This window comes from Chelon labrosus, assembly GCF_963514085.1.
Source record: "Chelon labrosus genome assembly, chromosome: 8".
In the NCBI taxonomy this organism is placed as follows: Eukaryota; Metazoa; Chordata; class Actinopteri; order Mugiliformes; family Mugilidae; genus Chelon; species Chelon labrosus.
In genome coordinates, this window is record NC_140358.1 from 20,456,486 (window position 1) to 20,481,526 (window position 25,041).

The following is a 25,041-nucleotide window of genomic DNA, read 5'->3' on the forward strand; positions in this document are numbered from 1 at the left end:
GTGTAACTGCAAAAACTGAATGATCTCCTGGTATGACACGGTAAGCTACAAAGAGGATCGCAGGAGTGTTTTTTTCTGCACTGAAGTACACTGGACAGAGAGGACACCAGTGGAGGTATTGGAAGTTAGTTCAGGTATCGGTTGAACACCTTTTCATTCAAGTGTTTAGACCACTATTTGTTCCCCCTTTTTTTTTATTGTTGTTTATTGTTTTTTTTGTCTGTTGGCTCAGTGTTCTGTAGCTTGGATCATAGAGTTTCTATTTTTCCATAAACATTGTCAGCTCATGGTTTGTTTAAAGTACAATTGAACCTTATGTAATACATGCTTGGTCACATTCCTAACCAGCAATTTCATTGGTTATTTCACATAGATATATACTGGAGTGGCCTTGAAGGGGCAGTTCTTCACAGGGTTCAATGTGCAGAGCACTTTGACAAGGTGTGATACTTTTGATTGTAGAGAGTGTAATCTACAGTAAGGGGTGTTGTTTCTCTGCCAGTTAAACAGACGTATGAGTCATTCAGTTTTAGACTTTTGCCCCTGTTAATAGAGGAGGGGCTGTTTTATTATATCTTATCACTCGTGGCACTGAAAGATTTTTATAGGAATGGATATTTCTAAATGATATGTAAAATGTACTGGCTTGGTGATGCAGAGGCCTGAATGGTTCTATTAATCACAATTTTTTATTTATAGTATTTTTTTTACAGTATTTCAGTAAACAAAGTGTTTTGCCTCAGAGAATTTTTAAGATATGTTTTTTTAACTTTAAATTGTAGATTATTTTTGAATTATTCATAATTTGGTATGACTTGCATTTTAGTAGACTTTGCAGAACGTGCCATTTTCATGTTGAAAAAGTACAAGTTGATTCGTAAAAGAAAGGCAGTTCAGTTTTTGACAGTGAAACAGACACTATGATAAATAATAATTATAGTTTTGTGCACCTCAGACCTACAACCCTAATAATGTTAAGTATGTAGTGACATGTCCATCACTGATCCCGTCTGATAAACTTAACAGAGGAATAATTGATATATGTTTTCATCCAATATTTCATGGTGATTGTAACTATGACAGCTGGAGCTATAGAGCTTTGCAATGTCAGTCATTTGCTTTGAAATCATGTTTAGATTATTTATTACTCTGTGTAAATTTACATCCAAGTGTTACTGTTTTCTTCAATGCAGTAGGGTGTCTAATGTAGCATTTTAAAGCTGTTGGTGACCTGATATCTTTCCCTCTGGTGGTACGTACCACAGTGGTGCCTTTGTTGTAGTAGTGGCTGGGCAGCTTTGCAGTCCAGCCTGCTTAAATAAACAGTGCACAGCAAAGCAGTTAAGACAGCTGTTTACTTCTCATTCCAAATCCCAGTTGGCTCATTTCAAAGTAGAAACATGGCTCTTAGCTGTTGGTCCATCCTCGCATTAAGGCTTTTACAAAACCATGATTCAGCAGAGACGGCGGCATTAACAGTGGTACTGATGTTCTTTCTTTGTTGTCGGTATGTGAAGAGTACCCCACAGAGAAGTAAGAGTGGTCTCTTATTCATCATAGTTGTTTTTGGTTGTGAAAACTCACGTTTCTTAAACTGTCACCTGTTTCACTCCCCTTATGTTTCAAGGCCTGCTTTTTTAGAACCCTAACCACAATCATATACTACACCCCGCTTATCCTTAGTAGGAACCTGCTTTATTTTGAAGTGATACTGAGAGATAATGGTGGGATAAAGAACACACTGCTAAAAATGATATAAATCAGTTAACATCTTTTTTCAGTTCCCCTTCTTTCCCTCTTTCTTTCCCTCTTTCCCTCATGAAATCTGGTCATATGTGATTAGTGACTCTTTTTTTTGTGATATTTTGTGGAAGTATCAGCATAAATTGCCACTGCCTGTTTTTAAAACGTGACCTATCTTTTCTCTTTACAGATCTTCTGTCCGGTTACCAATTTTGATGGATTATAGAGCTGCTGACTGGAATCAAGGTTGCCCAGTGCTTAGTCTATCCGAGTAGGTGCAGTTCCATCAGAATGTCTAATAGAACATTTGTGATGTCCGCTGACCAACATGAGGGCACAGTTCCTCAGCCCCACAGAGGTCTGCAGCTGGTCCTATCCCCTGAGAGTCACTACCTGTCAATGTCACCTGACTCTGACGGTAGTATTTCCAACCCGAGTGATGGAGAAGCCAGCAGCTCCCCTGACATAAACGCGTTGGAGTGCTGTATCAGTGAATGTTCCCCTTTGACTAACCTCTGCAGCACCACCTTAACACAGGGTACGAGCACAAACATGAACCAAACGTTTATTGCTACACCTGTAAATGGGAGCATGAATTTTTGGAATGAAAACATGAACCTGATGAGCGGTGAACATCATGGATCAGAGAAGTACCAGACTTTTAGTAAGCTCACAGAGGATGAGGGCAACACTGCAGGGATCTCTCCAGACTCTGCTGGGAGGGACAGCCAAGTGAGTTCTTATGAGACTTCCTGTAGAGGATCCACTGAGAATGAATGCTGCTTCCTGAGCTCTGGGGAAATGGTAATGAGGAGCAATAGTTTCTGTTTTGAGGACCAGTCAGTCTTAGTAGTCTCTTCCCTAGATGAATCATCCCTCTCTCCAGCTGCAGGTCGTCCAGCATTACCTGCTGACTCTAACCTGCTTTCACCAGCTCTACCAACTGTTTGTGAAAAATCAATAGAGAGAGTCACTGAGGAGAACACAGGCAATCCTTGTCTTGGCATGACTTTCACTCACTCAGACAACTGGGAGCTCCTCACTGTAGAAAATGATATAGCAACATCCAGCTCTCCTGTACCTCTGCCAAGTGAGAATGAAGTGGGTCTTTTGATGACTTTTATCTCTGAAACATCTGCAGAATCCAGAAAAGAGACAAAGTTTGCCAGTGCTGAGGGAGATCCAATGCCTTATTTTTTGGGGGCAATTACTCCAGAACAAAGCAAGAACTCTGCAACCCTAACCCCTAACCCAGTGCAAGAGAGTGATAAAGATATTCATACTTCCACTCCGGTACAAAATACTGGAAACCAGATACCCAGCCTCCCCGCCTTTTCTCAGTCTCCTTGTATTGGAAGTGCAAGTAGCCCCAAACTCAACGCTGTTAAAGAGCAGCAGTCTCCTGGTAGTCCTAAACAGCGTTTGGTAACCAGAGTGCCACCTTCTGCCAGCAAAGTAAAGAGAATTGAAATTAAGAAGTTTCCAAAGTCAGACTTCAGTTATGTAAAATCTAAAGTCATTACACGATTTACACATCAAATAGCAGTGCAAGGTCCTGCTTCACAGCAGAAACCATCACAAGTTAATGTGAACAATAAACACACTGATGTGCATAGAGCAACCACTATCAGGGTTAGTCCTGCCAAGACAAGGAGTAGCAATGCAGTCTCTGCCACCACAAAAATGCTTTCTGGTCCTCAGAGACGAGCGAATACGGGGGTAAACGTGATTCAGTCTAGTGGGCATACCGTTGTGAATGGACAGGACAAGATCAGAGCATCCCCGCCTGAAAAACACCTAGTAGCAACTGACCATGCTTCAGCAATCCAGTGCAGTAATGCAAGCTTTGAAACAAAGCAAACAGCCTCAAACCAAGAATCAGATGCCTCAGCACAGCAAGCTGGCAGCCAGACATTCTGCTTATCATCCGTGGGTAAAACCCCTGTTAGAAGTAGCCAAAAAGATCTCAAACCGACTGTAAAGAAGGGTGTGTCAGAGAAAATTGAAGTCAGGTCAGACACAGCTGTAGGTCAGGACAGGTCTCCTGTCCTCAAGACGCGACCTCGCTGCTCATCGGAGAGTTCAACATCTAGGCCACCCAAGGAGAAAAGAAGAACTCTCACATACTCGGCTAGTTTTACTGTTTCCAAAGCTGACTGCCACCATGGCCACGCCAGACCAGGGAATCTGAACAGCTCTTCCCGGTACAAACGGCCTGTCCAGGCTGAGGAAGCAAATGGATGTACTGAAAACTCCTCAAGAGAAGCTAAGAAAATCAGCCTGGTGGTGAGTAGATGCATGACCTTTAAAAGTGAACAATTAGAAATAAATAAATATGTTTATCCCCTGTTAATATTATATTTGGTTGTAACTTTTCTTTAAACCAAAACAAAGCTACAAAGCTGGACACAGAATGATTTGTTTGGAGCTGAGAGGGATATTTGGGGAAACAATTAAGTGTGTATGTTGTAATGTAGTGAGTGACACCATACCCTCTTTTCAGGCAGAATTTGATAATGGTAAGACTAGATTTCGAGGACGACCATCCCCTAGACGAGCTGTCAGTCCAAGACCAGCCACTCTGTCAGACAGGCAGAGACAGGGAAGCCTGGCACGGGATGAATGCAGGACATCCAAAGCTATGGAGACAACTCAATCCAAACAGAGGAGCATTACAGGTTCGACCCATCTTTGTTTGACTAAATGCACGTCATGTTTTTGAGTGATATCGGGTTAAATTAGTCCGTGGTAATACTGAAGAAGACTTAAAAGCTGTGTTGGTGAAGGCAGTTGTTGACCAAGAAATGTCATAGGTTCGTAGGTAAACGTTAATACCCTACGACCTCCTTGGACAATTCAAACCTGACTGATTTCCTAACTATTTCACCTGTTGTGTAAATAAATAAATAAATGAACTCTGTTTATTCGTTGTCTGTTCACCTTAGACATGCTACTGTAACATGCTACTGTAAACTAGAATTATGTAGGTTGTTGTAACATAGTCTGCTCCATCAGAAAGCAACCTTTAGCACTTCCTCTACTGGGCCTACTGTCTTGACCTCAGCCGTGTTTAACAGGAACAGTGTTGGATACAGATGTCACCTCCGGTCTCGGACCAGAGATTTGGCATAAGCAGACAACTCTTTGTGTGTTAGTGCTCTACATAATCAGAGGAGTCCTGGGAGGAGGTGGACTCTTCCTCTGTTGGGAGACCATCTGTACGAATGGGAAAAGCAGGGGAAGGAAAGGGAGGTTTTTAGATCACCAGTGGCTTTAAAGTGAGAACACAACATTTGAAGCTAGTGGTAACACTGTCATGCTCCAGCTATACCAGACACTCGACACAGATACGTTATTTGGCATGAACCTTGTTGTTTGTGCTCGATGACATTCAAAATGTTTGCTGTAGTAAGAAAGATTGGTGAGTTTCATCCAATTTCTGTTTCAGTGACCGTTGTTTTGACTGTTTTCATCCTTTGAATTTTTATTTGTTGTTTTCAGACATCATCTAAAACAGAATGACATATTCCACTATTATCAGTGAAGTCGTCCGTAATAAAGAGGTTTATGCTGCTGAACTTATTGTCCTCACTTGCATTCCAGGTATTCAGAGAGCACAGCCAACAGGGGAGCAAACACATGGAACGGCCACAGTTAAGCCCCAGTGGTGTGGATTTCGGGCTCCTCAGACCACCACTCGCCCTTCTCTTATGGGCCCTCCCCCTACTCCTGCTTCTAGACTACCAAGGAAGACCCTGGGACCAGCTAGGAGCCTAAATGAAGCCAGTGTTCACAGTGACCTGAGTCACAGCACAGGGAATGCACAAGGTGAGGCTTATAGAAAATGTTTAGTTCTCTCACTCTGTATTACATAAAGTTTTAAAATCAGTTATACGCCGGCTGTTGTCAAGCACAACCCTTGGTTTTCAATGGATGGTTTTCAAGAACACATCTGGACCAGTAGGGGAGGGGCTGCTGTTTAAATGGTGACCCACTTCAGGCCTGGGCTTGGATGTAAATCTCCTTCTCTGCATTTAATACTTGTTCATCTGCCAAGATGTAGCTTAAAAAATGACATTTATCAGATTTCTCCAATTAAACAGCTTGAAAATAGAAATTCAGAAAAATGAAATGCGCTAAAATCCATGTCAGAGCCAGCAAATCATCTGTATTGTTGCTGTTCGTTGAGTGAGAACGTACTATTTGTATGAGAGGAAGAAGCCCTGTTGTACTGAGAATCTTCAACAGCATGCAGGTCTGTGATTGGCTGAGAGGATCTATTTTCCAAACTGGGGGACCCCCCCCTCCCCTCCATCTTGTTCTGTTGTCACGGCAACGGGTTACATTCCACTCTAGTTCACACACACACACACAGTGTTGCCTGGAGGAGAGAGAGCAGACATAACACTACAACTGATGCCGTCTGAGGTGGATTAAAAGAGCATTTCATCCATTTTTAACTGAAAACTGATGGCTGGTTACACTGGACTTCGAAGCTGCACTTGGACTGAATTTCCTGCTTATTATTTCAACAACACGTCTTTATTTGTACAAGGCAGTGCAGCATCAAACTGTGATCTCACCCTCTTGACATGCCTGCTCATTGGATCCTATCGGTTTTGTATCATCCCTTTGTTAGCTGCATTAAATGGAAAAGATAAAAAGCTTTGGAGAAGTAAGTGAGGCGGTCAGTTTACTTTTAACTGGGGTTTCCATGGTGAAGTACTTATTGTTTTGAACCTTTTCAGTTATGCATTGTTTATAAATTAGCTTCTGTAGATTATTTGCTGCATCTTTCTCTGATAGATTTTGTCATGATGGTCAGATTAACATTTCTGTTATCATTCACTTCCTTTTACGGGAATGTTTATATAAATATATTTATTTAGTTTGGTGCATGCAAGTTTTCACTCATTATCCAGAAATGATCTGATTACATCCTCTTTGCCTGACTTTGTTACAAACACTCGTGGTAGAATACTATGCGAGTTCAATGGTGATGATGTTGCTAGTTGCTGTATTGTGGTAATGACTGGTAAATCTGAAGTGCTGTCACAAAACACCATCAAAATTGTATGGCATAACTGGCACCATGTAACCAGAATGTTTCTACTTGTCCAACAGTTTCTGGAGGAGCTGCACATCAACAAACCCCAGTCAAATCTGTTGTTCTGAAAGCAAGGGTCATCTCAACCCCTGGGAAAAGCACTGGACCAAGTGAGAACCTCTCCTGTCCAAACACACACACATCCTCAAACAGTACAGACCTCATACATCCGTTATTTCTGTGTTTCTTTGTACGTTTTGACTAAGTAAGTCTTTCTTTATGAACACCCACTGGTCTCTCTATGGATACGGCATTGATTGATTTATCTATTATCAAATCCTCACATTATGATAAGGTAATGTCCTATATGACCCAAGGTGTAAACCCTCAGAAAACACCACTCTGGTGTTGTTACTTCCTAATCTTGTATTGTGTGGTGACAGTACTTGATGAGTGATCCTTGACCTTGATTGAATTAAATTACTGAAATCTTTGTTGGCCAGTAGAACTTTGATCATACCCCATGAACTGATTTAAAAGCTGTCTGCGGCTCACTGTTAGTTAGTTGCCAGCTTTCCTGTTTCATTATGGGTCAGACTAACTCCAGCCTCCTTTCTCACCTGGATCTTCTGCTTGTGACAGCATTGACCACAACTTGCAAGCCTGCTGTGTCCTCAGACAAAGGCACGTCATATTCTACATTCAGCCCTCTGAGAAGGAGCGCTTCAGCAAGATTTGTTCGAAGTTCAAGTGGACCTGGTAAGAGTTTTGTCTTTTCAGTGTGTTTTTGACAAAGGTCTTTTTGATTTTATTATGTTTTGCCTGAGTTTTAACTAAACATGGCACATTACGGGTGAAGGCTTGTTTCAGAAGTGAGGGGGCACAAAAATGTATAGTTATTGTGCTTTGTGTAATACTGTAGTATTGAGTAAAATAATAACCTATGAGGCAATGAGTATGTGTTTTTTGTTTTTTTTAAATGTAACATATACTTTCCATATTTTACCGAAAAGAATAACGTTTGCATAAATAAATGTTTAACTATTCAAAAACAACCTACCTCACAGGTCTGTTACCATAACATCATGTGTACATACAGTATATTGCACTCAGAAATCATTGCAATTCTTGATTGGTGTTAGGTCTCTAAATCTGAGAAAATAATTAGTTCGAGCCACTGTTGTTCTCTGGGATTCATACACTGTGGCTGATTAATATTTCCAGTCTTTAACGGTGTCATTACAGTCTGGTCAAGCTTACAGTTTTGCGTCATTTTATTGAGTCTTGGATTAAATATGGTTCCGCCACAAGCAGTCTGGCATCGAGGAAGAAGGAGGGTAAATGAGAGAAAGAGTAGAGGACTAGATTAAATCCCTATTGGCTGCAGTTATGCTCTTTGCTCCTCCCACTCCTGTTTTTTTTTTCTCCTATCCTTCCCCACCCCCTCTCCTCTCTGCCTAGCATCCTGGCTCTGCTACAGCACCGCCATCATCAAGCTTAGAGATGCTGCTTTACTCTGCTGTGGGAGATTGATGTGTTTGGTAAATAGCTGAAGCCTGGCTTTTCCAAGAGGATTAAGAGATTTTTTTACTTTTTTTTTTTTTTTGTCCCTGTCTCTATCATGTCTCTCAGACTGTGCCGCACATCACTGGCCAGCCTTTAACCTTTTCTGCATATTCTAGTTTTCGTAGCTGAGAATTAGATATTTGAGCTGGGAGATCTGCCATGCTGAACTGGGTGCCCTCACTTTTTTCAACGCTGTCTCAGTGGAATAACTGTTACTACTGCTTTTTATTGATTTATTTATTTATTTTCTGCCAGTCCTCATCAGTTCTGCTGTCACCTGAGGCATGACACATTGAGGCGCACCATGGCTCGCAGTTTTTAGCCAGCGTCGAGCATCTACATTTGACTTTGGATTTTAAATTATTGTTTGCTGAAAGCACTGGCTTTCTCGCGTTGTTGCTGAGATGTTGTGGTCCCCGAAGCTCTCCCTGTCAAACATCCACGTGCGTCTAACAGCCAAGGGTTTACTCCGAAACATTCAGCTGTTGTCAGGATGCAGGAAGAATACAGTTGTTTTCCACGCAGGTCTGTCCTTTATTTCAGTGTATATTACTACTGACATTGTTGTAACATCGTAGTGGTGTTTGTGTTTGTGTTTCTGTGCTGCAGTATTTAAGCCAAGACTCTCAGTGTTTTCCTTTTCAAGTAGTTCTGTGCTGTTGGCTCTTTTCTGAAATCTATTTTTAGTATAGCTATTTACTAGTCGGCAAACGGGAGGTTCAGCTTTCATTTTACCTACCTTGGTCATCAAAACGGGACTGTGTTCAGAATATGAGTCTCGTATTCATGAACAATATAAAACACCAGAATTGTCATATCAACATTTTAGCCGTATCAACATCTCAGAGTAGCTTGCATTATTTTCGAGGCTACCTTTTTATATGACTGTCAAAATACACTTCATCTTGCCCTCTTGATCTGTGGGACATCCAGTACTCCTGTTTCACTCAAATGGACCGAGGTTATTTTGGTTCTTGGTCTCTAGGTTGAACCATGGGAACCTAGCTGTGATTGGTGGACAGTATTGTGGGAATACAGTAGCTATCTGCAGTTCCCACATTACGTAAACAAAAATGACCAAATATGGTAACTTTTACAAAGGTTTAAATATTTAAATTGGATTGTCAATGTTTTAAGAAAAAGAAATGCATATTCACCTTCAAAAATAGTTAAAAAACAGAGATGTTGTCTACATGACTGACAAGTATTTGTGTGGTGTACAATGCATCACCTAGTTAAAACTGTTATGTATTTAACATTCATTATAAGTGCTCTCTTATTCTCACATTCTCATTCTAATGTAAAATATTGTCAATTATTTCGTCAACCAAGCGCTAAAACAAGGGCCTGATTGTGAATGGTCTTGTCACTTGTGCTACGATGCGATATCTCCTTAGAGTAACAGAGCACAATGCAGTGGAGTCTCTAAATCACTCAGTGTCTCATGTTGAGTGTGAGTTAGTGTGGTGCAAAATGAATTTTTGAGCAAGGGAAGATGCATGGGAAGATGCCTGTAATGAAATGAGAGCAATATGTGTCATAATCACAAATCAAGAAATGGCTGCGAGTTGTCTGTTGCTATGGAACAGTAGTCAATGAAAGAGATTATGTGCTTATGTGAAATCAGATTTAATTTGGAAAGTGCAGATTTCACGAGATTAAGCCAAATACTAACTCTAAGGGCCATATGTTTTGTTTGCTAATATGTGAATATTTATTTTCTGTTTTCATTATATTTCAGTCTATATGAACCAAACAGACCTCTCTGTTATAGCCTGAAAATCTGACTGAATTAACATTTAATTTTATCCAATTCACTTTTATTTATGTAGCGTCAATAACAGTACAAATCGTCTCAAGGCGCTTTACAAAACCCGGCCTGAAACCCCCAGAGCAAGCCTGAAGGCGACGGTGGCAGGGCTTATTCAGTATTTGAATGTGTTAATCATCGCCAACGTCCCAGATATTTTCAAAAGTGTGAAACCTGGCTACCTCCGACATATTTTGAATGACTTAAATAGGTAATGTTCAGTAGAGATGTTTCCTAATGTGCACATCAGACCTTATGTCTCTTTTTATGGACATGTTCAAAGTGGCTGCTATTTCTTCTATAATTTGGTACAAGTAAACTAAGACGTGTAAATAGGAAATACATAAGAGAGGAATAAAATACTAGATGGATACTTTATTAATCCCAAACTTGAAAATTTCACTGTTGCAGCAGCAATGTACACAAACTCAGAAAAATCTATATATACATTTTTTTTAAGTAAATTATTTAACTAATTAATTTTACTGAATTTAATGTGATATTTAGTTTTGGAAAGACCACAATATGATGAATGAAATATGCAAACAGCAGGTCAGCTCACTGAGTCTGTTGAGGAGCTTGTTTTTTGTTTTTTTTTCTGTGTGCAGGCTTGTTTGTGGTGCATGTTGGTGTGCTTCAGATGAGTCTCTTTGTGCACCAGCAGAGGGCATTATAAAACCTTGTTGAGTTAGTCCAGCATCATCAAAATGATGATTGAAAGCAGAGCTCCACAGCTCAACTCTTTCTTTGGATCTGTGTCAAAAAATGACTTTTAATGTCTCTCTGCATGTTTTAAGAATAAACAAAGCATGTAACACTGATTTATTTTAATTGTAAAATATTATCATACTGTACCCTCAAATGTTTGGACCCACCTACGCGTTGAAGCTTTCTCTTTGTATTTTAACTATTGTCTCCACTCTAAGTGTGTTCATGCGAAGTGTGTGTAAAGTTGTTGTCAGAGCATGAAGGTGTTACATATTTTGGTGTAACAACTTTTTTTGTTTACTATACTTAATAACTCCATGGGTCATTCCAGAAAAAGAAAACACTTGAATAAGCGGGTGAGTCAAACTTTCAAATGGTACCGTAAGTAGATAAGCCTATGTTGCCAAAATTAAATTAGTAAATTTAATATGAGAGGTCGTTGAGATTTGAAGTTGTTTTTCTGGTTTTGAACCATCTGGGTGACACACTGAAGCTAATTATGAGCAAAACTTTATGCAACAGTCAAGGTTTAGTGTCCACACTACATCATGGCTAAAATATTTTTGCATGAGCAAGTCTTAAGTCTTGCTCATGTGTCTTTTGTTGACTGTTGTAACATCGACCCAGTAGCAGTACAGAATTAATACTTTGTTTGTCTTAAAGGCTGTGCCTGTCTTTTATGCTGAACAGTTTACTTTGGCTGTGAATGACAGAAACTGCCTTTAAGGTAACCTGCATATCCGCATACAGAGCTGTGAGAACTTGAGTCAGCCCGTGGTGTAACCGGCTTGTATTATCCTGATTGTGTTCTCTGCAGTGTTATTTTCCCCCAGTCAGGCCAGTGTCCAGATATTTGGCAGAAGTCTACAGAAGACGGGGACTGCAGTTTTTATTGTCGGCAAAATTAGAGGTTGATAAAGGAAAAATAAGAGCATATACAACATTATTTTGCTTGGAAATCTGTTATGTTATATTGCATAGCTAAATGCTGCTGTTATTCTGGGATGTTATGATGTTCTCGGATGATACCCTGCTTAGTGCCTCTAAATTTAACTTGACTACGGTCCAGCTTTTGTGCTTCATAAAGGACAAGTCAATAAACAAATGAGAAGACTATGGACAATTCGCTTAGCTTTAAGGAAGGGTGTTTTGTTTTTTTTAGCTTGGTAATCTTTACCGTCTGTAACGGCTACTTTCTAAAACGGCATACAAGGTTGATCCCCGCTGGCCTGGTAGTACAATATAGTCCCCTCATTAACGCTGGTATTCCTAATATGTCTCAGCTATCGTTGGCGCCGAGTTACGTAATATTCACTACACAGTCTTCTCAAAGTAAATGTGCATGCAGACACTGTTTAATTGTCAATCATATGTCCCTTCCCCACCCCACTGCTGTGCAAGTGAGATTGTATTCTGGTATCGCGGGCGTTGTAGCAGAGTAAACAATGTGTTGATCATTAGTAGGATTTATGGTGGCTGTTAGATAGCTGTGATATATTTATAAAGATTATGTAAGTCAAAACTACAGTAGCATGGCCTTGCTAAAAATAAGCTGTCCTTGGTGACCAGTGTCTGCAGAGCGCTAGATTGAATTAGGATATGGAAAGCTAATGTCATTCATGTATCCATTATTGTGTTTGGGCTGTCGGAGGAGCAGCACTGGGAATCCTCACACGGGCTGATTGGACATTTCTACACTGCAGAAATTAGGGCTTTGACTCTGGGGCTTGTGAACCTGACAGGAGTGTATGGGTTGGGTGGTACTGCTATCAGGCCACTAGCAGTGGTGATGGAAGGGAGTGTGTTAATGATCAATGTTGTCACAACACTCAACTCATGTTCTTTCACAGTGGACAAGAACAAATCCAAGCCCAGCTCCCGCCAGCAACCTCCTCAACAGCCAGCATCCCAACTAAACCGGACTAATGGATGTCAGGATGGGGTACCAGCAAGTGTCACAGAGTGTGGGAGAAAAGACAAGAACATCCAGCAGCTCAAAGGACTCCTGACGGCCAGTAACCTTAGATTTGAGGCAGTCGCCATCATCTTGCAGAAAACTTTGGCTGAGGTAAGAAAATTTAACTTTTACTGTTGGAATTTATTTATTCTTAATTTTAGATTTCAACAACCGGAACTATTTTCACTAATTTTTGTGACTGTCAAATATCCTATAAATCACACACAGTTGCCAACAGAGTTACTATTTCCAGAGTAAGAGAACGATCTGCTGTTGATCTCTGTGTTTACACAAAAGTCAGGTTATCTTTAAATTATCGCCTTTGAATCCTGTATGTTAAATGAATTGAAACCAAATGGATTTTCTGTTTACAGCAATAGGACTGGGAGTGAATGTAACTGTACGAGAGGCTGCACACAAATTCTTACTCCGCATGTTAAGAGTGTGTCAAAGAGAGGTTTGTCTTAGTTTGACAGTTAATTATTCCTGTGGTGCTGAGTCAAACTGAGGGCTGCCTCCTAAAAGAGGCATCGTGATCTCCTGTTAAAACAAAGGCCTGGTGAAAACCTGGGTTTATTCTAAATTCTAAATGCGAAAAAATAAACCCTTTTCAGTTATACTTAGGTGGACTTTTCTTGTATTCACAAGTTATTTGGAAAGACAAGCATTGTCTCAAGTCTCTAAGCCTGTTTGTTTGTCTTGACTGCCCGGACTAGATGCCTCAAGGTATTATTCTTTCTGCAGTGCTTTACAAATAGACTTAAACTAATGGCTGTCCCCCAGCCAACCCCAACACTCCCTCGTTTAGTTACCATCAAAGTAAAACGGTTATGTGGTGCTTGGACTCGAGTGTCATTACATCAGAGCGCATACCTTCTAAATATGTTTGAGTTATATAAGTAAATCCATTTTTATTTATTTTTTAATCTGTCTGCTGGTAAAGCTATGGGGGGAAATGACACTGATATGTTGTATTTGAGTACTTAAAAACATCGAAATATTAAATCATATTTACAGCACTCTGTTAAATTGTTACAGGCTTTATCTTAATATTTGTTTGTAAATTGTTTTGTGTTTTTGTCATTGTCATCGGATGCCTGATTTATTGGCACACAGTCGTAATTCAGATCTGCCAAGATTGTCCTCCACTGGAAACTTGCTTTTATTTTATCACAAATCATTATTTGTGTAGCAGCCCCTTATACTGCGGGTATATTTGCTCCACAAGGCAAGGAAAAATACTGCTGTAGCGACACAGTTTTGACTTCCCCTAAGGCTTCAGTGCCACATTTGGAGGTGAGGGATCATATGCTGTACCCGTTTCTGCTGGTTGGTCAAGGCACCTGTGTAGATGGTGTCACCTGTAGCGTATTTCTGGTGTAAATTTCAATGTGCAGTACATCCTTGTTGTAAATGTCATCAGCAAATGTCACAGTTGTTCAACAAGCTGTTGTGCGGTTCAAAGCGCTGCTGCCGAGATCTTGTTCGGAAAATTAATCCACTGCTTTCTCTCAGCTGTAATGCAGAAACTCACCCGTGTGTTTTATTGCCTTTGGCCTAAATTTCAGCAACTCCCTTTACTCCAGAGTTTGACACCACACTGATCTTTTACGGCTGCGTTCTGCATAGCTGCAGTTGTGACATTAATAACAGTCTAGTATAAACCTTAAGGAGCTTAAGTCTTAGGAACACACTGCGTCCTTATAACCTTTGGTTTCAGGCCAGTAGTTTTTTATTTTTGAAGAATAGTGTACTGAGAGATGCCTCAGCTCATGCATTCCAATAGTATGAGGCTGTTAGTCAAGGTTCTTTTATTTTGATATGTTTGGAAAACATCAGCGTAACAATTTGTGTGAAATGTTAAATTTCTAAATATCTTAATATTTGGTGTTAAACACTTTTTGTTTAATGACAGCAGCCTGTAAGCTGCATGGACATGGTTTGTTCGACCTGTACATCCCATCTTATACTGTCAAACTGACACTGCACCTGTGGCAAACAGAAGATGAAACACAAGAAGGAATGATACTTCAAATCTCAAATAAGTACTTATGCTGTACTATACTTTATAAGAGGGCTTTTTACCCACCTAGATAGGCTGGTAGCTCTTCACTCAGACAAGCATTTAGACTGGGTTTAGAGAAGCTACCTGTGCTCTGAGACTCAGATATACAGCCTATTTCTGATAAGCAGATGTGATCCAACTTCATGTATTGCTCTTTTAGATGGTGACCACACTATCTAAAGAGCCTCCCACAATTTTGGACCCCGCAGTATGCAGTGTTACAAAACAAACATGAAGCAAAATGTTTTTAAAGGGATTCTCGTGCCAACCCATGTAATGCGATAGCTGTGATCTAAGGCTCAGTGCGTGATCTTTAGTCACTGGTGTTTGACTCGTGTCCCTCTGTTTTGACGCCAGGGTTGTGAAACTGAATGCACTAAGAAATATTAAAAACATGCTTGTTCCTCTCTGACGGAAAAGCAGCTGTTAAGACCTCCTCCCACTGACTCAACTTTAACTATTGCATGTCTTGGCTTTTTTCACCCTTCTGTTGTACATGCTTTTAGTAGATTAAAAGATTAAATTACCTAATGCCCGATCTGTGTATCAGGTGTAATAACGGGCGAGTCAATGTGCACGTTGTGTAGTGTGGAATCTGGTGGCCACTCATCATACCAAGAATAGGAGGCTGGACCATATCATCATAGTGTGAGAATGCCCCAGCTGTTGTCTTGATATGGTTATGAACAGCAGCCAAATACTAGGCAGGGGCTGTTTCTTATCATCTGTTTGGATGGAGTATGTAAGCACTGGACCTACTTTGACATACCTCCTCTCAAAAGAGAAGACGTTGTAAAATGAGTTTCATTTCAGTACAGGAATGCAAATACACACGTTAGATGTTCTCTGAAAAATAACACAACAGGCTAGTTCCGGGATACTGTAACTTGATCTGTTGCAATTAGTCGCTGATCTTAGTTCACCATCATGGGTTATTCTACACCTCACATAGCATCATCGCTGTATACGCTGGAGACATTTGTAGGACCTCAGGGGTGGGAAACTGATATCAAATGAATATGGTGAAAGCATGCACAGCCAAACAGGGCAGTCCGTGTTCAAGTATTTTTAGAATAAAAGTATTCTGACCATGAAATGGATTTATGAAGATCTTTTTTTCATTCTAGGGTTGCGTGGTGGAAAATATTTGGTGAATAATTAGATGCAAATTCATGTGGGATTACTAATTTATTTATTTTTTAATCAAGACTTAGAGCAGACTCAGTGCAGAAGGTGCTTACAAAAAAAAATCAGCTTGCTTTCAAATAGAAAATATGACTGAGGTCATCAGAAACAAAGCATGACAAGTAAAGCACGTCTGTATTTTACTGGAGCAAGTGAAACTATAGAAATCGAAACAATTTACTATAAAGCCAGTTTCCAATAGCAATATTTTGTGACATTTGCAGTGTAGTAGTTGGAGGTTATTTAAATTTTTTAGTTTTCTTATATTTTTAAAATAGTATTCATTTACCATGTATTGATTATGAATAGACTCAGAAGCTGGAAACGTGATCCGTCACTGCGTTATATCATCTTCTAATGGAGAGACTGTACCCACGCAGCCTGTAACTGTACAGCAGACTGTAAGGTAGTGGTGCAGAGGGGGTGAGGGGATGATTTAATGTAGGTTTGGATGAGCAGTGGGGGGATGGTAGTAATGAAGCCTCTTCACGTATCCCCTGGGTAGGTCACTGCACAGCGCACAAGTCCTTCTCCATCAGCCTGATGTCAAGCAGCTCTGAACAATTTATCTGTTTGCTCCACTCCGGCTGCCTTTAGTGCTGTCTTAAAGTGACCTCACCTCCCTGGTGAGGAGGCTGTGCTCATGCACACTGTAGCCTGCCCCTTTGGTTTTTTTTAGGTGGAATACGGTAATGCACTCTGCAGTCACTCACCACAGCCAGTAAAGCGGCTTTTTCAGTCCTGCCTTAGATGTATTCAGAGCAGTCTGGGAGGAAGTGCGTGCGGAGGTGGTGTGTCCACCTGGACCACTGTTTGTCCTGGAGCACTGGGTCTCCATAGCTACTGGGGGACTCCGGCACCCAAGCCTCAGGGTGAGGCTGGACCATGGGCTGTTCTGGCAGCAAAGCATGCCTTGGTGCTTCTTGTGCTGCAGAGAGGGTAACTGGCTTCTACATTGTTCTATTCTGCAGTGAAGAGTAGATGCAGATCTGGAGAGCAGCTGGACAGGGCGGAATACTATTTGCTAATGTAAACTGATCAGTGGGGTGATGCCTGGCTTGTCTTACTTGTCTGTTTTTCCTCATGCACAAAATTTAATTATGCAGGCAGTGTGATCTACTGTGTGTGGTGTCAACATGTTGTCATTTGGCATAATGAGAGAAAGGTAGTAGACAGAAATAAACTGTTTCTGGATCATCTATGCGTCAGAGTGAAGTCTAGCAGGAGCACTGCAGCTAGGATGCAGCCCTCTGCACTGCAAAACTGACTCAGAAAGGGAGAAATAAGGGAAACTGGCTGGCACAAGGCTTGTATGAAACTGAAAACATGAGCTAAATGTCAGTTCCCCTTTAGTCCATGTTTAGTTTAGTATTGTGTTTAGTTCAAACACAATAGTTTTGTAGAAAAACAGGAGTCATCGGATGGTTATGTGACATTGTGGCATTGTCCATTTGTAATCTTGACTGTGATGATTCAAGCTTGTTGCCGTGTTAAAATAAAGGTCTCCAAATATTGCAGTGCTGGCATGAGCATGTGCATGACTGTTTACTTTTTCCCTCTGCAGCGCGATGAAGCCACAAAGCAGTGCAGGGAGCTGTCCCAGGAGCTGGTCAATCTTAGAGGAGAGCTGGGTAAGTTCGGTCACCTTGGTCTGACTCTAGCAGTGATTACAGTGTTTATCACCAAAGTACACACACAAATGCTACTCCCATTTAGCACCCTTTCTGTTTGGTTTCACAGTTTACATTTTGGGTCACGTTTGTATATAAAGTGTGGACGTCTTTATTTAATAAAATAGAGAATGGAAGATCAGTGCTACGCCTTAAAGTCGCTGCAGGGTTACCTTTTCTTAGTTACTGGAAGTGGTATCAAGTTGTTTCACGAATTAAATATTAACATCTATATTCTGGTGGGACGCCTTACCTTCACCTTCTACATAGATTTAATCTGTATAGCGATATTTAGATTCCTCCTCCACTTGTTAATTGCCACTACGCTGAAAATTAGATAGCCTTTTGGCAAAGCGGTGTGTGTGTGTGTGTGTTTAGCAGTGTCAGTCTATTCCCCTGGGAGTGGCAGTCTGACCCCTGACCCCACGCAGGAGGGGCTTCCACTGGTGGAATGCCCACACCACCTGAGGCCTTGTTAAAGCTTGTGGACAATGACCCATGTTTCATGTCCAGCCTAAGTGCTGTCACACTGAATAGCCTCGCATGTACACGCTCGTTCAAACACACGCTCTCACAACAGCTTTCAATAGCAGTGGTGCTGTGGCTCCTCCCCTCCCTCACAGCCTCGGGACTTCCACATGACTGCTCTTATATGCTGAGCGCTGTTATATTTGCGCTTCAACACATTCTTGACTTCAGGGAGGCCGTCAGACCTACACTGACCTCAGATGGACATTTTGAATCAAGGAGGAAAACAGGTCTGACTTCTGGAGACATTATTATTACTTATTTCCTCCTCCTTGGCCGTGCTTGCTCCCCCAGTGATTTCACTCCTCACACAGAAAGAAAATAGTATGTCTTTGTTCAGAGTTATAGTACAACCACACCGTTTGTCATAAGTTTATTAAAAAAGTGGGATACCAGCTGGAGATGAGACGCTTCCAGGTATCATCTCACAGTGAGCCAAATGCAGCTAACTTTAGATTAAGTGAGCCGTCCTTTTCCAAACTCTGAGGTGTACGTGTGAGGGGATTTGAAGTAGAAAGTCACATGATTGCAGAAGGCTGGGGTTCTTTTTCAGGCTGTACACATACCAAAGCCTGATAGATAGTCCCCATGTTGGCTCGGCGCCTGTTCCTGGATCGGCTGCCATTATTCCACTCTGGGTAAGGTGAATCCTCATGCGAAGGCAGTGCAGTGTAGTCCTTCACTGGCCTTTCACTTCTTTTTGGTTAATTTGAAGAGAAGTGTAATTGGAAAACAGATCGTGTACCTTTAGTGTTCCATGAGAGTACTGAACAAGGAAAGCCATAACTCTCAACAGCTGGATTCAGGATTATTTTACACCCACTGCTGAGGTTAAACATAGATTCAAGCTCTAAATAGTTGTGGTTTATTGTCATGCGGTGTATTTGAGACCAAACCTTAGGAGGAAGATCTGGTCAACATTGCAGCAGCCTTTCTTGTTCTGCACGGCTGTGTTTTATTTTTTTTTACACTCTACACTATCACAGTTACTTTGGTCCCTTTCAAACAATAGATATGAGCAATGTTTGTGAGCAGCCACTAAAACCGGAGACAGGTTGTGGAGCCTGTTGCTGTCACCCACTTCAGACCAGATATAAACACTTGGCGATGGAGACAGTTGAGAAATAGTGAGTTGGGTTTACAAAACAAAGCCACCAATTGCACAAACAAAAAATGGCACAATGTCAGTCTGCGAAGAAATCTGTTACTTATGCCATTTCCAATTTCAATTCATTGTGAAAGAACTGAGTTGTTTCTGTATCTTATTGAGCCTATAAATAACTGCAGTTTAGTTGGCTTAAGCAGTTAAGTGCACGAGGCGCCTCCCCTTTAAAGTCAGTTTTTCCATTCCTTTTTTTGAGGGCATTTGATGTCACACATTTAGGGAGGACTAAACTGAGGTTCCTTAGTGGACATATCAGGTTTCTTATGCAAGCAGTTAATAATACAGTTTTTCCCCTGACCTTGTTTAATGAATATTACGATCTATACAGCTGAATGCAGTCACCTAACATGCAAACAGTCACCCCTTGTCACCTTAATAAATGGATGCCGTCTTCTGTTTTTACTAACAGTTTGCTCAGTCCATTCATCCGAGCGCCTGGAGAAGGAGAAAGAAGAGCTGCGTGTTGCTCTGGAGGATGCACTGCAGAGGCTGGAGGAACAGCACCAGAACGACCTGTCTGAGCTGGAGCAGAGGCTGCAGGCCTTCTACCAGGCCGAATGGGACAAAGTTCACCTCACTTACCAGGAGGAAGCTGACAAATGCAAGACTCTCATGCAACAGCAGGTTTGTCCACGTTTTAATTCCACTGTAATTTAATTTATCTGAGAATTGTTCAGGGAGATTCACAGCCTGTATTTATGTATTTACTACTTGTATTTAAAGGACAGTCTTGAAGGATAACATCTACATAATTAGTTATTTATGAAGTGTAATGTGCTGTAATGAAAAATAACTTTATCATGTGTTCTGTTTTTTAGATGGTTGAGCTTAAAGCCAGTCATGAAGCCACGAAGCTGGAACTAGAAAACAGCCATGTAGAACAGCTGCAGTGTGTTAAACAGCAGTATGAAACGTCACTGGAAGGTGAGCAAACTGTACTTTTCAGCTGAAGTTGATGATTTCAAAACCAATTTGCCTGTTGATATTATATCCTTATTTAATAAGGCATGTTCCATTGTAGGTTTTTGCATAGTGGGCTTGAAATTGTGAATAATCTTGACCTTTGTTGTACAGTTTAGATATTTTTTTTAATGCCACATAACTTGTAAACATTTCAGAGCTCAGGAACGTTCACAATAAGGAGCTGCAGTCTTTGGGCAAAACCTTAAAAGATGCTGAAGATGCCCTATCCGTAAGTTCCTTTTGTGACTAATTTCCACAAACAACATGCCACGAGAATACCAATTTGATGAGTTACTGTGTCAGACTTTGCTCAGTGGCTCTGTTTGTGCTGTGTGCATCCGCAGAGACAAATTCAAGAGCTGACTGCGGAGAATAATGCCCTAATTGAGAAGCTCACTGCAGAGGAAAACAGAAGGAAAGCGCTGGCTGAAAAGAGTCAGGTACTCTTGTGTGTAATCAGTGGGCTTATTATAGCAGAGCCCCACTTGAGAAACATCTCATGACTCCAGTGTTGTGTGCTCCAAGCATTAAAGGTGGAAAAACTGTGATGACCACAAGAAAGATAAAATATCAACGGCAACAAAAATTAATACTTTCATTTTAAGTAACCGATGTTCTCTGTTTGGTCAGTTAGACTTTAACCTTTCTTCACATGTGAAACAGAATGAGTTATACTCTACTACATTATATATCTGTATTAGCTGGTATCGCTGCCCTTCTTCTATGCCCAGACTCTAGATTTTAATTTTCCCAGAGTGCAACTGTACGGTCAGACTGACACTCCTCATTAATATTAGGTGGCTGCCACATGTACCCAGCATCCAGAGTAATTAGGCTAACTACCTGGCATTACCCTGCTACTTCACGTTTGTTGCTAGTAGATTAATGAGAACAGCAGCATTAGCAACATGTGTGGAAAAGGAGGCTCTCACCATACACTACTCTGCTGTGTATAGCACCTAAATGATCACAGTTTCATTGGCTACATTTACATGGACAATATTCCTTGACCTTATGGAAATTATTCTGATTAAAGATAAGATTGAAACAGCTGTTTGCATGGACACTAAAGCTTATTATCAGTATTATCATCATATATAGTATTTGTTTACATTCTCCAAAACATTTGGGGAGACTTGTGAACTGGTTCTTTCTGCTTTCATCTACCAAAAATATAATAGAAGAATAAATGTTTCCCCAACAACGCTGAGTTAGCTGAAAAGAAGATGGACCAAGTCAGAGACTCGTGTTTTAACAGCATTGCCCACACTGATCACTTGATGTTTACCCCACATGAAACAAACAAGCACTGAAAGAATGTATTTATTCCAACCAGAAAGAAACATGTCAACATGTTCATATGTTTATTGGGCACCAATATGTTCCTATAAAGCGGATTTTAATTTTAATATTTTAATATAATCAGGCCAGTCTGTTTTGACTAAGGTGGTTGCATGCAGGCAGTGTTCCAGCTTCATGACATTTATGAGGCTTGATGTATCAGTGCCTTTACTTATTTATCCCCACAGAAGGACTCTCACACGCAGTATCTGGAGTACGAGCTAGAGAGTCTCAAAGTAGTGCTGGACATCAAAACCAAACAGCTCCACCAGCAGGAGAAGAAGCTGATGGAGATAGATAAACTGGTGAGACGGATGAGCATAATGAAACAAGCAATATCACTAAAACAAAAGAATCAATAATAAATCACTCTGTATATTGTTTTGTTAAAGACGGAGAAAAATCTGAAGCTGGACGAAAGCCTTAACAAAGTCACGCAGGAAAATGAAGACCTCAAAGCGCGCATGGAAAGACATGCTGCTCTGTCAAGGTAAGACTCTATGAGGGCTCATAGCAAATGATACAAGACGTACTGTAGAAACTAAATAATCTAAATAACTAATTCAGTTTTCTAACCAAGCTTTCAAATAACTGTCTTCATTATATCGTCAAACCTATTCCTGTGCACAATAAACCAAAAACTATTCATCTCTGAGCCAAAGTCTTAAACTAGGTCACATGCTCCTTTCTTATAATAAACATGGTCACTGTTTATTTTGACATAACACGTCACCCTGGGGCTGCAGACGCTCACTAGAGCACCAGACGTATAATCTTCAGTGGCTGGAAAGGGGAAAAAAAACAATAACAGATACACAATTTCCTCCTGTTTGTGTATAGTTTGATCAAACCTACAGTGACCAGCTGTTTATAACTGAGCGTTCTTTCAAAGTGAAATAAAAACAGACGCCGCGATCTGTATTTTATTTTAGATGTCTGGTTCTGTATTCAGTGTGGATTATTTCATAAAGCACTCATATAGTAGTACATAAATGAATTAACTAGTATAATACTGCAGTTTTCATGTGTGTAAAGGTTTGTTCTCCCATTCATGTCTAACTCGTGTGTTGTGTTGATGCACCACAGACAGCTGTCCACAGAGCAGGCCGTGCTGCAGGAGTCCCTTCATAAGGAGTCCAAGGTAAACAAGCGCTTGTCCATGGAGAACGAGGAGCTGCTGTGGAAGCTCCATAATGGAGACTTGAGTAGCCCCCGCAAGGTGTCCCCCTCGTCCACCTCCCCCTCGCACTCCTTCAGCTTCCAATCGCCTCGCAGCTCCGGCGTTTTCTCCAGCCCTCCTGTCTCGCCCAGATAACGATGGGCCCCTGCTTCCAGGAAGCAGACCCCCGTCTTTGAGTTCTCCCCTGGAATTAAGAGCCATGTTTGTTTCCTGTTAATTTACCAAAACAACAGTCTGACTTCGGCTCGTCGGGATCAGACGAACTCTGACATTTTGTGTGCAGAGATGCTGCAGACTGCAAAAAGAAAAAAAGAAAAAAAAATGATGCACAGAAGCACTTATTGAGCAAGGCCACCTTGTTGTTTGCCTTTCACGTCTGATGGTATGGATGGGGAAATGAAATCTCAGGACTTCTATGTAATGAAACACTATTTTTGTTATTTGTACATGTTGTCGGAGGCTTATCTTTCCTGAAGCTCAGCACAGACACATACATATAGTACATGCTAAAAAAAAAAAAATACGCATGCAGGTCTATACACACATGCAGATTTGCAGATTTAGCATTGCAGTGTGAGAGGAGGCTTTTTGTGTCTCTGGAGACCACAGCCATTTTAAAGTCTGAAATCAGAATAGTTCTGAAACAGAAGGCGCCGCTGTGTATTTTCGTTATAAATGCCTAAGGAATCTGGAAGTGCTTCTGTTGGATTCCTGCACCATTTCTCACAACCAACAGTCAGAGGTTTCACACTAACATCCCTCTGCTAGTCAGTGCATCAGGACTGCAGATGCTTCTGTCCCAAAGAGAAATGTGGATTTTCATATGCACTCATGGAACTTGAGGTCATGTTACTTTTAAAGGGTCTGGATCGAAAGTTCAAGGGTCATCTGTGGCCTCTAACACATGTTTCATGTTGTTTTTATGTTTGTTTGTTTGACCAAGGGACCAATCAACACAAGTCTTTGTGCATGTGTTTGAGTCAGTCTCCCCTCACTGAAGCCTCCTAATGCAGCTTTAAAGTCAGGGTCTTTGCAGAGTTGACCAGAAACGGCTTTGATTGTTAATGTCAGAGACACTGCATCTTCAAGTATTTTGTGTGGAATCGATACATTATAGTATGAGTGTGTTTGAAATATGCAATTAATAAAGTCTTGTATTAAACATGAAGCTGTCAGTCTGTGACATGATCCAAGTCAAAGTTAGTATAAGTGATCTCTGTCTTTAAATACTTTATTCACTCTGGATGAGGATCTCTCGTCTTGTCTGTTATCTGCTTGCGGTTTTCCAAACCACAAGCGTTCATGTCCTAATCCAAAGTATATTTCAAAATCAAAACCGCCAGAAACTATTCAGCAAAAAATGGAAATTGCAGCAAGTGTTGCACTGGATCACAGCGAGCTCTGGGCCTGCAGATGACATTCCACATATGGAGAACATTAGGACATCAGCCTGGCACACGGTTCAGTGTTAAACCAGATTCACCTCTTTAGACATCCTGCAAAATCAGAGCAAGGCTGATACAGCTGCAGCTTTTTTTTTCTAGCATGATTCCATTTGAATGTAGTAAAAAGGTAAACTGATTAGTCCGAGCTGTTAAATCAGGCGTCCATCACTACAGGATGTAAAGCAGTTGTAATTTAAATTAAAATTTCAAACTTATAAGTTACAGTGAAGCTTTGTTTTTGATAAATGTAGTTGTTGTCATACTTCAGTTGTCTATATTAAACCCTGACTCTTGTGGAGCATCACATGAAGCAAATTTATGAGACAGTGTTGGCTTTTTTTCTTTTTCTTTTTTATCAAATCTTCCAAGAGATGTTTGGTAGATTTGAGATCTGGTGACTGTGGGAGGAAAGCCCTCCTGATCAGCTCTCCTTGCTCTTTTGGACTCCAGATATTTGTGATTCGTGTTTAATCTCATTGTCCTGCTGGAAATCCAATCTTCTTCTGACATCTTTAAGATGCCTCAGGGGGGGGACTGTCGTGCTGCACTCCTTTCAGATCTGATTAAAAATGTCATCCAAAATAATTTTAATCAATTTTGGAAATCCCTCCAGCATTGCTCTGCTTCTCTGTAACTCCATTCAAAGGTCAAAATGAACATTTCAACAA

The 25,041-nt window shown here is 40.8% G+C and overlaps 1 protein-coding gene across 1 annotated transcript; it reads left to right on the forward strand.

Annotated features, from left to right (window-relative positions):
* Positions 1–1,877: 1,877 nt before the first annotated feature.
* On the forward strand, positions 1,878–24,176 carry mtus1a (microtubule associated tumor suppressor 1a). Its single transcript, XM_084550500.1, has 14 exons — positions 1,878–4,029; positions 4,247–4,421; positions 5,347–5,571; positions 6,868–6,960; positions 7,433–7,549; positions 12,725–12,942; positions 17,646–17,712; positions 19,854–20,068; positions 20,263–20,368; positions 20,563–20,636; positions 20,752–20,847; positions 21,937–22,053; positions 22,141–22,238; positions 22,835–24,176. Exons 1-14 carry the CDS (start codon positions 2,035–2,037, stop codon positions 23,061–23,063), a joined length of 3,825 nt encoding a protein of 1,274 aa, XP_084406626.1. The 5' UTR covers positions 1,878–2,034; the 3' UTR covers positions 23,064–24,176.
* Positions 24,177–25,041: the final 865 nt, after the last annotated feature.

What these genes read in the sequence shown, in the direction of transcription:
- mtus1a (XM_084550500.1), top strand. Translation starts at nt 2,035, where the DNA reads ATGTCTAATAGAACATTTGTGATGTCCGCTGACCAACATGAGGGCACA. An exon ending in CGCTGGCTGAAAAGAGTCAG is followed by an intron (nt 20,848 to 21,936) that starts GTACTCTTGTGT and finishes TTATCCCCACAG; the next exon opens with AAGGACTCTCACACGCAGTA. An exon ending in AGACATGCTGCTCTGTCAAG is followed by an intron (nt 22,239 to 22,834) that starts GTAAGACTCTAT and finishes GATGCACCACAG; the next exon opens with ACAGCTGTCCACAGAGCAGG.